Source organism: Diabrotica undecimpunctata, chromosome 5 (genome assembly GCF_040954645.1).
Source record: "Diabrotica undecimpunctata isolate CICGRU chromosome 5, icDiaUnde3, whole genome shotgun sequence".
Classification (NCBI taxonomy): Eukaryota; Metazoa; Arthropoda; class Insecta; order Coleoptera; family Chrysomelidae; genus Diabrotica; species Diabrotica undecimpunctata.
Genome location: NC_092807.1, coordinates 61,294,947 through 61,311,351, shown reverse-complemented (window position 1 = coordinate 61,311,351; position 16,405 = coordinate 61,294,947). Strand labels below are relative to the sequence as shown.

The 16,405-nt window shown below is 32.5% G+C and overlaps 1 protein-coding gene across 1 annotated transcript in view; it reads right to left on the bottom strand.

The window, feature by feature from the left end:
- The window catches only part of LOC140441343 (ankyrin repeat and IBR domain-containing protein 1-like), a 180,288-nt gene that overhangs the window by 18,423 nt on the left and 145,460 nt on the right, over nucleotides 1-16,405 (bottom strand). Inside the window, exons 16-18 of the mRNA XM_072531999.1 lie at nucleotides 13,441-13,845; nucleotides 5,915-6,263; nucleotides 1,213-1,314 (exon numbers count right to left, since the gene is read on the bottom strand). Coding sequence (XP_072388100.1) covers nucleotides 1,213-1,314; nucleotides 5,915-6,263; nucleotides 13,441-13,845 — 856 coding nt within the window. The remainder of the gene's footprint in view (nucleotides 1-1,212; nucleotides 1,315-5,914; nucleotides 6,264-13,440; nucleotides 13,846-16,405) is intronic.

Here is a 16,405-nt window from a genome sequence, read left to right as displayed (position 1 = left end):
ACATTAGGGACTCCCGTGTCGACTATCATGATGACACCACATCATAATTATTTGAGAACTGGTTTTCAACAAAATTATTGCCAAATATAGCACCAAACAGTGTAATTGTGATAGACAATGCCAGCTACCACAGTTGTAGGCCGACAAAAGTTCCATGTTCTAATAACACCAAACTTAGAATCCAGGAATATGTGCTGAAAAATAATTATATATTATAAAGATAATTATTCTTAAAAACAATAACTTTAAAATCATTTTCCATCAGAAAACAATATTATTTCTATGGAAGAATTCGACAATTTGGCGGAAGAAATGGGTCACAAAGTATTAAGACTTGCTCCTTACTATTGCAAGTTCAATCCTATTAAACAGATATGGCATGAGCTAAAATCATTGGTAAGTAGAAGTAATGTTTCGCTTACCCTAAATTCATCTGTGGTTTGTCTAATTTAATTAGAAATGGAGAAAATAACCAATGACAGCTGGAAAAATGCAGATAGGTTGCTCAAAGAAACAATTATTATAGATCTAGATAACGACAGTGATAGTGAAACTGACTTGTCCATGTAATTTTTTTTGAATGTAAGTACTATCTGAATTCTATTTATAAATAGTAAACTTTCTATGTACTCGTATACGTAATTTATGTAAATATGTTTAAATTCAGTTTATAACGGTATAAAACCAGCTTTCAGATACACCTCAATTTTAAAAATAATTTTTTCTAAAATATTTTTGCCCCTGTTCTTTTTGTACTGTATTTAGAAATGATAAAGTTTTGTTAATATGTGAATGTAGTGTATGTAAATATTTTTGCAACTATTATAACTTTAGTAGAAAATGATAGTAATGCAAATCGAAAATAAAAGTACGATCCTGTCCAGAGGCGATCCCTCGCTACCTTCCGTAGACACTTATCGATAATAAATATTAATAACTCTCTTAGATCTCTGGTAGGACTTTACCAAAACAACTATTACATATTATAAAGTGCAAGCGAATATGGAAGTATTAAGAAGTCTGAAACAGGTTTTAGCTAAAAAACAGTTTTTTAGTTTTGTTAGATTACATCTATCACAGAAACTCTTTTTGTCTCTAATAATTTGTGCACTAAGGCCAATTTTTATAATATAGTTGACAAAACCTATTCCACTACTACTATATTTAAAAACAAAGAATTCTTTGTGTGCATCTAAAGCTTTTTATAATTACCTAAACATTTCTCTTTCTCTCTCAGGTTCGTTAGCGCTCCTAGTTTTTCCATTCTCGGTAATGGACCTGGATGGACTTGTGCTTGGGGTCTGAAGATTTGATCTGGAATAGAGAAAAGTATGTAAGCTTGATTTAAAATTTACTGCTTTATTAAAATTTTGCATATTGTGTTAATATTAAGCGAGAAAATAAGTGCAAGTAACTACCTACAAGGTTAACTAAATGTTTAAATTGACCTGCATATAGGTAGGTGGTCAAAAATAAGATTAATTCTGACTCTGGCTGTGAAAACCTTAAATTTTATTAATTTATTATTTATTCTAGATACACTAGTTAATTGGATCAGTATATTTTTATACATTTCTCATCTAATTATTACAGCTATAATTTTTAGCGCAGAGGTTTATAAAAAAGGTTTTAAGACAATAAAAATCGTAAATAACAAATTATTAAAAAACTTCAGGAGACGAGGCCCATACTGGACATCATATACTAAGTAATTTTTGTGATCAGTAACCCCAAAAACCTCCGAGTAAAGACTTCTGACTAATTTCGAATAAAAACAAGATTAAACTCTAAAAGACGAGGTCCATACTGAGCGTTATGTAGCTCGAGGATCACTGCTGTCATAATATTCGTATTTATTGACCTCTTAAATCTCCTAATAATGACTTTTGACTTATTTCGAATAAAACTAACATAAAACTTGAAAAAATACGAGGTTCACGCTGTGTACTAAGGTACTTCGACAATCATCGACGTCAAAATAGTCGTGTTCAGAGATCTCGAAAACCTTCCAAGTATTATACTGACCTTCGACGGATTTTGAATAAAAATAAGATAAAACTTCAGGAGACAAGCTCCACCATGGGCATCAAGTAGCTTGAGGAACGTCGTCGTTATCATATTATATTCAGTGACCCAGTGGCGTACCCAGAATTAGTCTTAGGGGGGGTTCTGAAATTTTTTTATGATACCTCTATTTTGAGTCCCTAAAATTTAGGTTTTAGTTTAATTTAAAGTACTAAAGATAGCGGTGCCAAACCGCTACGCATTCAGGTATCTATAATCCTGCCTACCAACTAAAACCACCCTGTCTTACTTGTGCGCAGTTGACTGTCGCATGTACCGTACTCCGAAAGTGGAGTGTCCACTGTAAGGCTGACGACATTTTTGAACACTCCCTTCTCTTATTTAGACCTTAACTATTGTTTTGAAGCTATTTTCTTATGGTAATTAAAGTAATTACTATTTTAATGGGAATAAGCCACAATTGAAGGTTAAAATAAGGTTATTGACGTTTGACATTAATCTAACTTGTAAATACAATACATTTTGTAGACGGCTATCGCCGTATTCCCGTTCTGCTCCGCAAATCCTCCCAGTACAAGGCATGCTCCTCCTCCAAACCTCTCTATTCCATCGCTCTTCCAATTCCTTCGTTCCATGAGCGTCGAGGTCTACCTCTTTTTCTTTTTTTAGGGGGCTTCAATTTGTGAAGTTTTTGGGGCCAAGGTTCGTCAGGAATTCTCAATAGATGTCAAACCATTTTGAACCTCTTCTTTCTATTCTGTCAATGACCGTTTCTGTAGCATTCATGTTATTCCTTATAGATTCGTTGGTCTTCCTTTACTGCCTTGATGTTCCAGCACTTCTTCTCAAATAATCTATTTCAACTGCCAACAATCATCTCTTCAGGCCTGCATTAATTGTGCATACTTTAGAGCCATAACAAAGAACTGATTCAACCATGATTTGTCCTATGTTTTTTGTTCCTTTTGGAAATGTGATCCCACTATAAGAAGTTCAGACATCCTACAGTTTTACGTCCCTGATTAATTCGTGTTTAATTTCGGTTTCTCCCAAACCGTTCTTAGCAATGAGTGGACCTAAATATTTAAATTTTTCCACTTGTTTGATCTACACGTTCTCGTCTATCAACACTTCAAACCTTGCATCTGAATTGATAACTAAGTAAATATCCTGTTTTCTTCATGCTGACTTGTAACCCCCATTTTAAATATTTTCTCTATAGACGCTTTATCATAAATTCTGGATCATAAGAATCTTGAGCTAGGATGACTTGGTCATCCGCAAAGTTCAGGAAGGACAGTACGTCATTTCCTATGAGAATTCCCAGTCCCTGGCAGGGTTTTTTCCAATTTTGGAGGGCTACCTCAATATATAAATTAAACAGTAAGGGTGACATACTGCATCCTTGTTTTAGTCCTTTAGTTACTTTTATTGGCTCTGATAGTCTATATCCGATTTTTAGGTAAGTAGTTTTATCCCTGTATACTTCTGTGATTATTCCTAAAAGGTATGGTAATCTCGAGTTGTTGTTAAGCTTGCCACAATTTAGGTCTTGGAACAGTATCGTACACCTTTTCTAGGTCGATGAAGGCCAGATGTTCTTCGGTACTAACTGCTATTCTTTTTTCTATTAATTGTTGGAGTATAAACAAGTTATCAGTGCAAGATCAAAGATCAAAAATTCAAACGTCAATAAACTTATTTTAACCTTCAATTGCGACTTATTCCCATTAAAATAGTAATTAGATCTTATCTCTGTCGTTAGCTCGGTTCGTGTTTCTCTTCTTCTTCTTTCTTTTTAATGATTGCTCGGATGTAATTGTGAACACTATTCCATCCCTCCGTATTTCCCGTCATCTTCACGATCATCTCACTTACAGTCACAGGGTTCATACCTATTTCTTTATACATTCTGTTTCTCTTCACTGTACATCTATTACACTTCAGCATTGTGTGAGTAACAATGTCGAAATATTCGCAGTACAGGCATTTATCTGTATCTCTTTCTAAACCTATGAAGATACGCCCTAAAACAGACAATCTATCCAGTCCCTTAGGCTCGGGATCAGCATCTTTGTCTACTGAGCAACATCTTCCTTGTTGTTCCACTCTTTTTGCCATCTTTCCAATAATCTTTCCTTTTTTTCTTTTTTTTATAGCTGTTGTCAAATGCTTTCTTCTCCCATAGAGATGTTTCTTTTCTACTGCCAATACATACAGAGGAACACAACCCGTGATAGTCCACAAGGCCGCCGCAGATACAGTCCTGTAGGCGCATGCTACTCGCAACAGACTCGTTCTGTCTACTTTTTCATAAGCCTAATATTAGGAATTAATATCTAAATATAATGAAAAATATTATTAATTATTGTGTATTAATTGTTGTGTATTTATACAATAATACAATAATTATTGTGTTCTACATACTTTAAGTGATTATTTTAATCTAATTCTAAAGCTAATTATTCAATCAGCGTTTTGGATTTTTTTGTATTATGAGTGAAAAACAAGTTACATTTTACTACTATTCTTTATATGTTGTTTAGTTTGTATGCCCTGGGAAGTTTTAACCCCCAAACCCCCACCCCCCCCGGGTGCGCCACAGCAGTGACCTCGAAAACCTATGAGTTATGACTGTTGACTGATCTAAAATGAAATTATCATACTCCAAGAGACGTGGTTCTCCCTGTACAACAGAAAGCATGAGGACCATTGTTGTTATCATAGTCTTGTTTAGCGACCTCGTAAACCCTCGAGTAACAAATGTAAACTCATTTCTCTCATCTTTCCCAAATCGAATGTAAAATATTTCACTGATCTTACTGAGGAAAATTGGTAGGTTTAGTGATTAGTTTTTTGCCTGGTACTAATAAAACCTTACTAAAACAATAACACTATTTTCAAATAATATTGCTTTTGAAGAGGTCCAGTACGTATGGATTACTAATGTAGTTGCGAAAGAAAATAGAGCACGTGTAGTGGAGGATTAAACAATACCAGATGTTGGAGATGATATCTCCAACATCAACGACCATGAATAGTCGTGCTTATTGACATATTTTTGATATTTCTTTTACCTACATGATTTGAAAATCTTCGTGATTTGTTGTAGAACTATAAAATTTATACAAAAATTCATATAATATTTTTCAATACATCGGAATTTTCAATATGACCTAAATAAATACTTAAATTGTTGTAAACAAATAATACATAATAAACAATTATTATATAGTAATAAATAATTTTGAAATTATTAAATGCAAAAGCGTAATAAATGAATAAGTGTTCATTTCGGTTTGAACCTCCCAACCAATAAATAAGTAACGAGAGTTAAAAACTTGTTTAAACATTTTTATTGTCACCTATTTATTTATAAACTTAGGATGATATGATGTTGCGGATACAATATTTTACGGTAAAAAAGTTATAATATTTATTTTCGTAAAACGTAATTAATTCTCGAAGGGAAGGTATTTTTGTATGTATCGCGGACCGATGCCAATTGTGACTGATTGATTACTAAAAGTAAACACACCATTCTTTGTTTTAAAAGCCAGACGATAAACTCAAAGATTATCGACCTGGTCTCTTGTGATGTCATTGTTTGAAATATAATATTTCGTTTCACATACATGAAAAATGCAACGCCTGCAAGGTTAAAGAAGAAATAAATATATTTTTGTATAAATATTACCAACTGTAAAAATGTAAATTTTAATATGATATCTGTTATTTAATTTTTGAATAGAAAAGTTATAATTATTCGTAATTAGCTTGTCGCTACACTATCATATTTATAATATAAAATATAATTTAATAAGACATTTAAAAGCTTGTGTCATTAAAATAGTCTATATTAGTTTCAATAATAAAATGTATTTCTTACCTAGAAGTTATCGGCGTACATGATTTGACCAGAGACGGAGTGTACGGTTCAGGAGGTAAAGAAGAATAATTGTTAAGACTCGTACTTGATATATTCAAAGAACAGGAACTTAAAGGCAATGGTATGCTAAAACTCGACGACCTAGATGATCTTCCAGCTTGTATAAAGTTAACGCCTGTCGATTTTGGTTCAGGTGTACGGGATATCGATACACCAGATATGAATAATGTAGGAGACTTTGGAATACCAGTCTCGCTTTCGTATTCATTTGAACTATCTGTTTCTAAAAAGTATTCGGTGTTGGATAAAGGGCTATCACATATTTTAATGCGGAGATTGGATGATAATCCTAAAAAATAATGAATATTTAAAAAAAATTTTCAAAATTTTCAAATACACTTAAAAACATAAAACTCCGCTAAATAGTAGACATTGCCTGTACACATACACTCACACACACACACACACACATATATATATATATATATATATATATATATATATATATATATATATATATATATATATATATATATATATTTTTTTTTTTTTTGTTGTTTCTTCTTTCCCAACCAAAGAAAAATAAATAAAAAAATCCATCGAAATAAAATTTTAAGATATCAATATAAACAAATTGTATATAGTAATTTAAGATAAGATTTAGTGTAGATAAGAATAGAAATTTGTTTGCCAAACGACCTTTTTCCGTTTCAAACAAAATTATCAAAAAACCTTTGTTTAGAATTAGAAGACATTTTACCTGTAAGTTAATCTTTTTATTGTTTGTATATTCGAGTATTAAATGACCATATTCTAATCTTTTGAAATATGTATAAATTGTGTATTGACAAAACCAATTTTAAAGTAAGCTATTTAGTTTTTCTCTGAAACCGAAATTAGGCTTTTCTAAAATCATGGTAAACACAATTTGAGCTTTTGATTGGACGGTCGTTTTTAAATGGGAATTTGTGAGCCGATCATGAGAACCGGAGAAGTCAGTTATAATTTGGTCATCGAAGGAAACAGTCGTTTGTCTCAAGATAGGGTGTGGTTCGTAAGTTGGATACCGGCATTGTGAAAAGAATTGAATAGTTTTGCAGAAGGAGATAGCAAGTAGATTGAAAGAGGTCCTTGTATCTACCGTTGGCATTTTGTGAAGATTTGTGAAAGTAGTTTTACGGCATCAAGTTGACAAAAGGAGGTCCTTGTGTCATAAATAAGTAGTTGAGTTTTTGGAGAAGTGCATCAGGTGTTTTTGGTTAGTGCAGCAGGTTTGCAGAGACGTTAGGAAGGAGCCTAGGTGCCAAAAAGGAGTGATCACATCGTTGAGGAGACTGGATTTTTCTGGGTATGTTCCAACATACAACTCAATAAGAAAATAAGCTGTAAGTGTTTTGTACAATTGAATTTTATATCTGTGAAGGATCGGTTTTGACATCATGGTCATTAGCATTCAAATTTAAGAACTGAGGTTTTGTTAGGCTAATCAAAAGTTTAAAGTTTTTTTTGTTTCTTGTTTCAAGTAAAGAAAAATTTAAGTAAAATTTTTTTTCACTTAATATAAATGTATGTAGATTTAAAATCTTATTATTATAAAAATTTGATCATACTATATAATTTAGAAAATGCAGAAAATATAGTATAAAGCTTCGCACTAGTCTCCAGTATTGCCTACTGTACAATTTTTTTTTGCATCTTTTTCGTGATCTCAAAATTAATATTGTCGACAAAATTCAGCTTGTTTGTATGATTTGTAGAGGTTCAGTGGCATTTTCGTCACTAACGACTAGAGTATTTTTTTCCTAAACATATACAATTTGATTACATCTTGGTTACCGATAGTCCTAGAATATTTTACAATAGACTATTTTAAAGTAGAGAAAATAGGCTTTCTTTTTTATTTCTTCTTCTTTAAGTGCCGTCTTCCGACCGTAGGTTGGATATGATCATCACTATCTTTACTCTATCTACTGCTGCTCTGAAGATAGAACTGCATTTAAACCAGTTCCTTAAATTCTTCAACCATGACACTCTCCTTCTTCCTATACTCCTTTCTCCTCTTATCTTTCCCTGTATTATCAGCCTTAGCAGTTCATATCGGTGTCCCCTCATTACGTGTCCCAGATATTGTAACTTTCTTATTTTTATTGTGTTTATTATTTCGCATTATTTGCCCATTTCTCGCAATACTTCCGTGTTAGTTTTCTTCTGTACCCATGCTATTCTAAGCATCCTCCTGTAACACCACATTTCAAAGGACTGTAACTTATTTATGTGTTCTTGCTTTAATGTCCAGCTTTCAAGCCCATATTGCAGTATCGAAAACACGTAGCATCTCAGTGCTCTTACTCTCAGTTTTTTACTTTCCTTTTTTATTTGGTAATGCATAAACCTAAATGTTGTAAAAAAAAGTTATAATGAGAAGTTTTATAAAACTTAGGACTAATCGTTAAAAGTAGAAAAGTGAAAAATCATATTCTGCTTAAAATAACTTCTAAACCCTTCTGCAATAGACAATTTTAAAGAAAATGGATTTTTATTTTTACTGAATATATCTAAACTTGTGTAGAAAAAATATATATAATAATGTTTGCGAAAAACTAAAGAATTTGTCCAAAAAATGGTGTTGATGGCGAAATTTGAAAAATCGAATCTGGAACACAGTAAATTCTAAAGACTTCTACTAAACCTCAGTTTGAAGAAAAAGTATAAAAGCTGTATTTTCTGAAGCAATGCCTATATCTATGGCACCGTGGAAAAAAGTTATGGGGCAAAAATAAAAACGCACGTGTTCCTTTTTTTGCTTGGTTTTTTGAATATATTTTAGTGAAAAAAAATATATTTTTGGTTTTAAAAGGTAACACATCCAAATGCACATATCTTTATGCACTAGGATAAGGACAAATCCACTCCTTTGTCAAAATTGCACCACTTTAAATGATAGCACTTCGCAGTTTTCTAATATTTGGGAGTCCATTGACCATATGAAACAGTAAAACTCCTTTAATGTGGTAGTTCCTCTTAGCTCTATTTTTTTGAACACAATCAGTATTTTGTGTTATTATAGCATAATGATACAATATTCAAAAGACTTAATATTTTGATTTTAAGGCTACCATTTAAAAGTGGTTTGATAACATTAAAAACGAGAACTCAATTAAGTAAACATAACACTAATTCTAAATATCTAAATAGGCTGGTGAAAAAAAGTCAGAAGGGCAAGGAGAGAAGGAGAAGAAATCTCGTCCATACAGAAAGAAAATTCAGGGAACGCTAAACTCATAGCCTCATAGCTAAAAGGGAAAAAAATGGAAGTGGAAGCTTAACGTCCTGTTTCCAAACTACAAAGCACAATATTTTGTTATGTTTATCAGTTCCATGAGGATCCGTTACTCTATTAGAGAATGAAGAACAACCTTTTGTTTGTCACGATTGATATATCACTTTAACTAAATAATTTTATTATTTTTTCGATTTTCATGAAAGTTCATTCAACATGATCAATATAAAAATAAAGATTAAAAACATAAATCTTTATTAGTTCACTGCAATGCAGTCACCATTATCTTATCATATACAACGTCATAAAACCGGTACTACAGGTTATTACAAAATTATATGTAACTGCCAGTGGGATGAGAACAAGAGGTGCAACTTAAATAATAGTATCAGAATACTTTTAGCTTTCGGTTCAGATTCAAAATTTTTTTTTCTTGAAATTTCATAAGGTCCTAGGACCAGTCACATTAAATAAATACGTCTTGAAGTTGTCTAAAAATAAGACAGTGGGGTTCTTACCAAACAATTGTGCAAGTAATGTGCAAATTATTTGAAGAGTACTTTAATTACTTGAGTTTTTCTGAGCAACCGTATGTCGTAGTTCTGAAGAAATTACGTATAATTGTAGCAAAACTTCATCGACAGATAGATCGAAAGAAAGACAGCCAAAATTAGAAGAATTAGAAGAAGTAATTCAAATAATTTATACAAAATTCAAATAAAACTAATTCGGTCGGTATATTATAGAATATAATATTAACCGACCAATTGAATCGACCTGAATTTAGAATACAACGAATCAACTTTGGTAAAAGATTAAAGACAAGATATTTTTATACCTATGATATTCTTATTTAGTCTAAAGTACCCTGACATTTTTCTTATGTAGAAGTTTCAGTAAAATTGGCTAAAACTTTATTAAAATTGGCTTAAACTGAAAAAAAAACTACAACTATGACTATTTTTTGCTACAACCTACCACAAAAACAGAAAGCTACACTCAAGAAATAGCGAAACTCAACATGAGAATACAAGGTATGTGCACCAGAGATAAAAACAACCATATAAAGAACTGGAGCAATATGCAAACATGTAATAATGGACAAGTAAAAGCCGACATAGAGAGCATTACAGAGGCTTAGAAAAATTACTGCTCAGAACTATACAAAGACACTTTAAAAGATCCATTAGTCTTAGAACACAAAAAACATGCAATTAGAGAGGCAGAACCAATAATCCGAGTGGTTGTAAAGAGGGCTCTCAACCAACTAAAAAACAAAAAATCCCCAGGGATCAATGGCATACCAGCGGAGACTCTAGAAGCAATGGGCGAGAACGGCGTAGGTATAATACTCGATATGTGCAACATAATATGGATCACAGATGACCGGCCTGATTAGTGGTGCGAATCAACATTTATCCCTATCCATAAAAAGGATCACAATCCGTATGCAACAAATATGCAACTATTACCCTTATTCCTCGTGCAAGCAAAGTCGTGCTACATATGATCAATTAAGGGCTAAAGAACTTGCTACTCCCACAGATAGCCAAAGAACAATGGGGATTCGTACCAGGAAACGGAATGCGGAAGCTGATACTGAACACCAGACAGATAATAGAAAAAGCAAGAGAACAAAACATACTGATGCTGCTCTGTTTCGTAGATTACACAAAGATTTTCTATTTAGTAAAATGGGATCCCCTCTAAAGTATAATGGAAAATATGGGAGTACCTAACCACCTAGTTAGAAATCTGTATGATAATAACTCAGACAAAGTTAAAATACACGGAATATACTCAGATGAGTTCAAAACAAAGAAAGGAACTAGACAGGGCTGCATACTATCACCATTATTGTACAATATATATTTTGAATATATAATGAGAAAAGTACTAGACGAATGGGATAAAGGAATAAATCACTATAGGAGGCAGAAAAATCAGCAACCTGTAATACGCAGATGATACACTTATATTAGCAGCTAATAGAATATAGAACCAACCTGTCAATTTTAGAAGAGCTTTATATAAAATACAGGCTATTAAAAAAAGTAAAACGAGCATAACTAATTTACTTTGGACACATAGCTAGAAGAACAGGGACCATGGCACTATTGTTAGTAGAAGGAAATGTAGAAGGCCGAAGACCAAGAGAAAGATCTCCAATACGATCGCAGACAAAATGAAAACTGTGGTAAGAAAATCCCTATATAAAGTCGTCTATATGGCACAGGATCGCAGCCAGCAAACAATATTTATAGTGTCACTACACTCTGACAAGGGCTTAAAGAATGAGGAGGAGGAGCTTTAGTCATGTTGATCAAACGTTATTATTGCAACAAGACTCTGACATTGTCTCTGACTTACAGAGGTTCATTGTGTCGGTTTTTAGTCTTTTTAATTTCAGTTTAAGTATATACGTACAACTAACTTCAGAAAGTGATTTGGAATGAACAATAATGGCTTTTGCTATTTAGATGTATGCCCGCAAATGCTTCCTTTTTCAAAATACATGGTGTTTAAATTGTTCTTACAAACTAACGATTTATTTATTGACCTGAAACTGGTTGAGATACGCAAACGAAGTTTGTTAGGTTTCAAGAGTTAGTAATTGTGCATATTTTGACATACAATTAGAAATTTTTTATTCATCATTGGCGGGCGTACGGGTAACGGTCCCAATAAAAAAAATTGTACGCCACTGAGATTTTTCAAATAAAAAACATTTTTTAATGCTCCATTTAATTTTTGTGAAAAAATTAATTTTTTTCTCATATGAGGCAAAAAAAAACATAACGCGTAATTTTCAATCCTTTAATTCAATCTCAACAACTATCTAATACAAAAAAAATAAAATAAAAAAATAACAGAAAGTACCACTAATATCACTTTAAATATCCGCGTAGTCACAAAAAATTACCTCCCTGAAATGTGACACAATTTGCAACTCTTAGTTTCAAACTCAAATTGTTTCTCAGTTATAGGGCTTAACAAATCTCGGTTTTTATTCGATTTTTCAAAAAATCATAAATTTGGAAACGTCACACATATTCAATATAAGTCATCTTAATCTAAATAAACATGAATATAGTATAGGAATGACATTTCAGTGATTCCTGTCAAAAACAAAGTGGGATCTCTTGGGTAGGATATACACGTGGATATCCCGGTGGAATATCTCGGTACTTACGTTTTCAAATTTACTATTTTGAAAATCCGACTAAAAACCGACATTTTGAAGCTCTATAACCCAGAAAAATTTATTTTTGGGTCTTGAAGCACTGAAAACTTTTGATCAGCATGACAAAAACTACCTCTCTGAGAAGTGACAGTCAATTTAACTAAAACACTTTTACATAATTAAATAATAAAGCACCAGAAATATTTGCACGAATACGACAACCAATTAGGTAACTTGTCTCACGTTTCAGGAAGGTAATTTTGAATATTTTTTATAGTTGGGCGTCTATTAAAAATTAAATTAGTGATACTTTTTGTTATTGTTCTGGTTTAATGGTATTAAATTGGATAGTTCTTGATATTCTATTAAAGAAATTAAGAAATTAAAAGTACGCGTTAAGATATTTTATTATTTTTTCATAAAAATGGCGCATCATATAAAAAAAATAAGAAAGATTTTACGATTTTATTCTTTAAAAAAAATTGAGACCGTATGCGCGCCACTTGCATTTTGGAGCAGTATAATTATGGTATCGTTTGGTATCATTGGCGCTGCCGTCACGCCAATGATAAATATAAAATTACTAATTGTATGTCAAAATATGAGCAATAACCAACTCTTACAACTCACCAAATTTCCTTTTCATATCTCAACCAGTTTCAGGGCAATAAATAAATCATTAGTTTCTAAAAAAAATTCAACACGCCGTATCTCGAAATATGAAGCATTTGCGGCCATACATTTATATATCAAACTATCATTATTGTTCATGCAGAATCTCTCCTTAAAGTTAGCTGCAGGTATTTACTAAAACTGTATATTTTACAAATATGTTTTATTTAAAAGGACTAAAAACCGACAGTTTGAAACTCTGTAACTCAGAAACAATTGATTTCCGAGTCTTGGCTCAAGACAACTTTTGATCAGCATGACAAAAGCTATATCTCTGTAAAACCTATTTTAGATAGGAAAAGTGCCGGGTCCCTTTATACCCTTATTTTTACGTTGGGTATTACCTGTTGATAAATAATAAAACGTCATAATAAATACCATAATACTTACCTCTACTAGCTTTTTTCTGTTCCTCCACTAAAAATCCGGTTGACTTCGAGAATATACTTTTTCTACAAGTTTTATGGTGCTTCTTTGGACTTTGTTTTTCACTTTTACATTCACTAATAATGACGTACTTCTTATCACCATCTTCTTTTTGCTTAGCTTTAGTACTGTCATAATGTTTTTGTTCACTATTGCTACTAAATTGTTTATTAGAAGTGTTACTTTCGTCCAACCGGTCAATGGTTTTATTCACAGCGATTTTGGAAAAACAGCTTGGTTTAGGTATATGTGCTGAACACAGTTTAGTTTTTAAGGAAGAAAAGGGGTTATGGGTTTGTTTTTTACATTCCGCAATTTTGGCTGATTGTTCAGTCTTTTTAGTTTCGTCGTCGTAATTTTGACTTTTATCTAAAAAATATACATTAAATTAATAAAATACATAAATACTTAAAGAATAATAACAATTAATTAGCTTGGTATTTGGTATATTATACGTAAGAAATATAGTAGAATTACTTTAAGAGCGGAACGTTTGACCTAATCATTATTTACATTCACCGGTTCGCACAGACTGGTCTGTGCGGACAGACGTTTGTTGCTGAAGTTTAATTATTTTAAATAGTGATTTGGCATTTGGGTGGTAGTGTTTAAAGTGTTGTTTGTGTTAATTTAATTATTTTGAATAGTTATATAACGTCCGTGGGACAATGGGGTAAATATTGCGTATGATAACAACATTGATATTTTAGAAAGTGTCAGTGCCAGTGCCGGTCTAAATGTTATTCCTACAAAAAATAAGTAACCGTAAAGAAGATACGACTACATTTAAATAAAAAAAAAGTATGTTTCAATGTGTACAAAAATCTATATATAAAATTCACCTCCAATTAAAAACTGTTGGCACTAGCAACTGATTTAACATAAATTTCCCTTTTAACTATACAAAATAGTTAGAAATGAACCCTATAATCGAAACAAGAAATCTGAGTACAAATTTTTACGATCTCTACATGATTCACTCATAACTATTTAAAAATATAATATATTACTACTACACATGATTACTACAAAAACAATGAAATACCTACAACAGAAATAATAAGAACAAAATTGGAAACAACCGGTCGGATTATGAACTGCTTTAAGAAAACTCTTCAAAATTGGATAAAGGAAATGGACTTTAAATTTATAAATTATATATACATTCAGGGATTCTACAGTATTCACTGCCTTCCCTCGCTCAACCGTTTCCATCTCTCTCTGTTGTCCCATTCTCCATCGTTTAGGCCTCTCTTACTCATGGCGTCGTTTACTTCGTTCCTCCTGGATTTTCGGGGTCGTCCCTCTTTTCCTCCTTCCTATAGGGCTCCACTCGGTTATTCCCCTTATCCATCTGCTGTCACTAGTTCTTCTTACATGTCCATACCACTTTAGTCTTTTTGTTCTATGTGTGTTAGTATGTCTGTTTCTATTGACGTTCTTTGCTTTATTTCGTCATTACTTCTCCTATTTCTTCTTGTTACTCTGCAGCATATTCGCAGGCATTCCATCTCTGTTGCTACTATCTTGCTGCTGTTTTTCTTGTTTATGATCCAATTTTCAGCCCCATATGTCATAATACTTCGCACTAATGTTTTATAAATCTGTGTTTTTTTCTTCATATTTAGGTGTCTATCCCACCATACTGAGTTAAATTGTCGGATTGCTGTTCTTGTTTGTCCTAATCTTTGTGTAATTTTTTCCTCTGTTGTTGCCTTTTTCGTGATTATAAACCCGAAGTATTTGAATTTATCCTTTCCTTTAATTGTTACGTTGTCATCAATCTGTAGATCTTCTATGTCTTCTTCACTTATAGATAGGTACTCTGTTTTCGCGAAGTTAATATCTAGACCAGCCTTGGTATATTCTTCTTGTAGTTTCTTTATCATGTAGCTGAGGTCGTCTTGGTCTTGTACAATCACTACTTGATCGTTTGCTAAGCTTAACGTATATAGGTATTCGTTCCGTACCGGTACTCCCATGCCGTCGCATTTTCTTTTCCATGTAGTCAAGGCTTTCTCTAAGTATATTTTGAATAGGGTTGGAGATGTGGAACAACCCTGCAGGAGCCCTTTTGTTGTGGTGAAGTCTCCTATGATTCTTATTCCCATTTTAATGGACACTTGATTTTCTTTATACGGAGCTTTTGAGGCTTCTATATTTCTAATTCCGTCTGTATTTCTAATTTGTACATTGCCTCCCATAGTCCTCCCCGATTTTGCCTTTTATTGCTTGCTCTATCTTTTCCTGCAGTATCTTCCCATTTAATCTTCCTATTGATGATATTACGCTTATTCTTCGGCAGTTTTCGCATCGTTTTCTATCTCCTTTCTTAAATATAGATATCATATATGCCTCCGTCCATTCCTTTGGGAGTTGTTCTCCATTTATGGATTTCTGAAATATCCATTGTATCATATTAATTCTATAAATTTTTGGTCTAGACGTTGATGGTATAGTTCTCTTATTGATTGTTCTTGGAGTAGTTCTATTGTATTGTTTTTCTCATATAGTGTTCAACGGTTCTTTTGTAGAGGGGTCTTGTTATGTTTCCAATTAATGCCCATTTTTGCTGTCAGTAGTTTATGGTCCGTTCCACATTCTGCTCCTCTTCTGATTCGCACATCTTTGATCTTTATTGTGGTACCTTGTTTGATTATTATGTAGTCTATTATCGATTTCAGCTTTCGTGTTTCTTGCGTTTATGTATATTTATGAATATTTTTATGTCTGAAGAATCCGTTGGTGATTTTTAGGTTGTTAAGTTCGCATAATTTAATCAGACGTTCTCCGTTATCGTTTTGTTCATCCTCTCCAAATCTCCCCACTACTTTATCGTTTTCTTTCCTTCCGGTTCTGCCGTTAGGGTCTCCTGTTATAATTATCTTCTCGTTCTTCTTAATTAGATCTATTTGATGTTGAAGTTGTT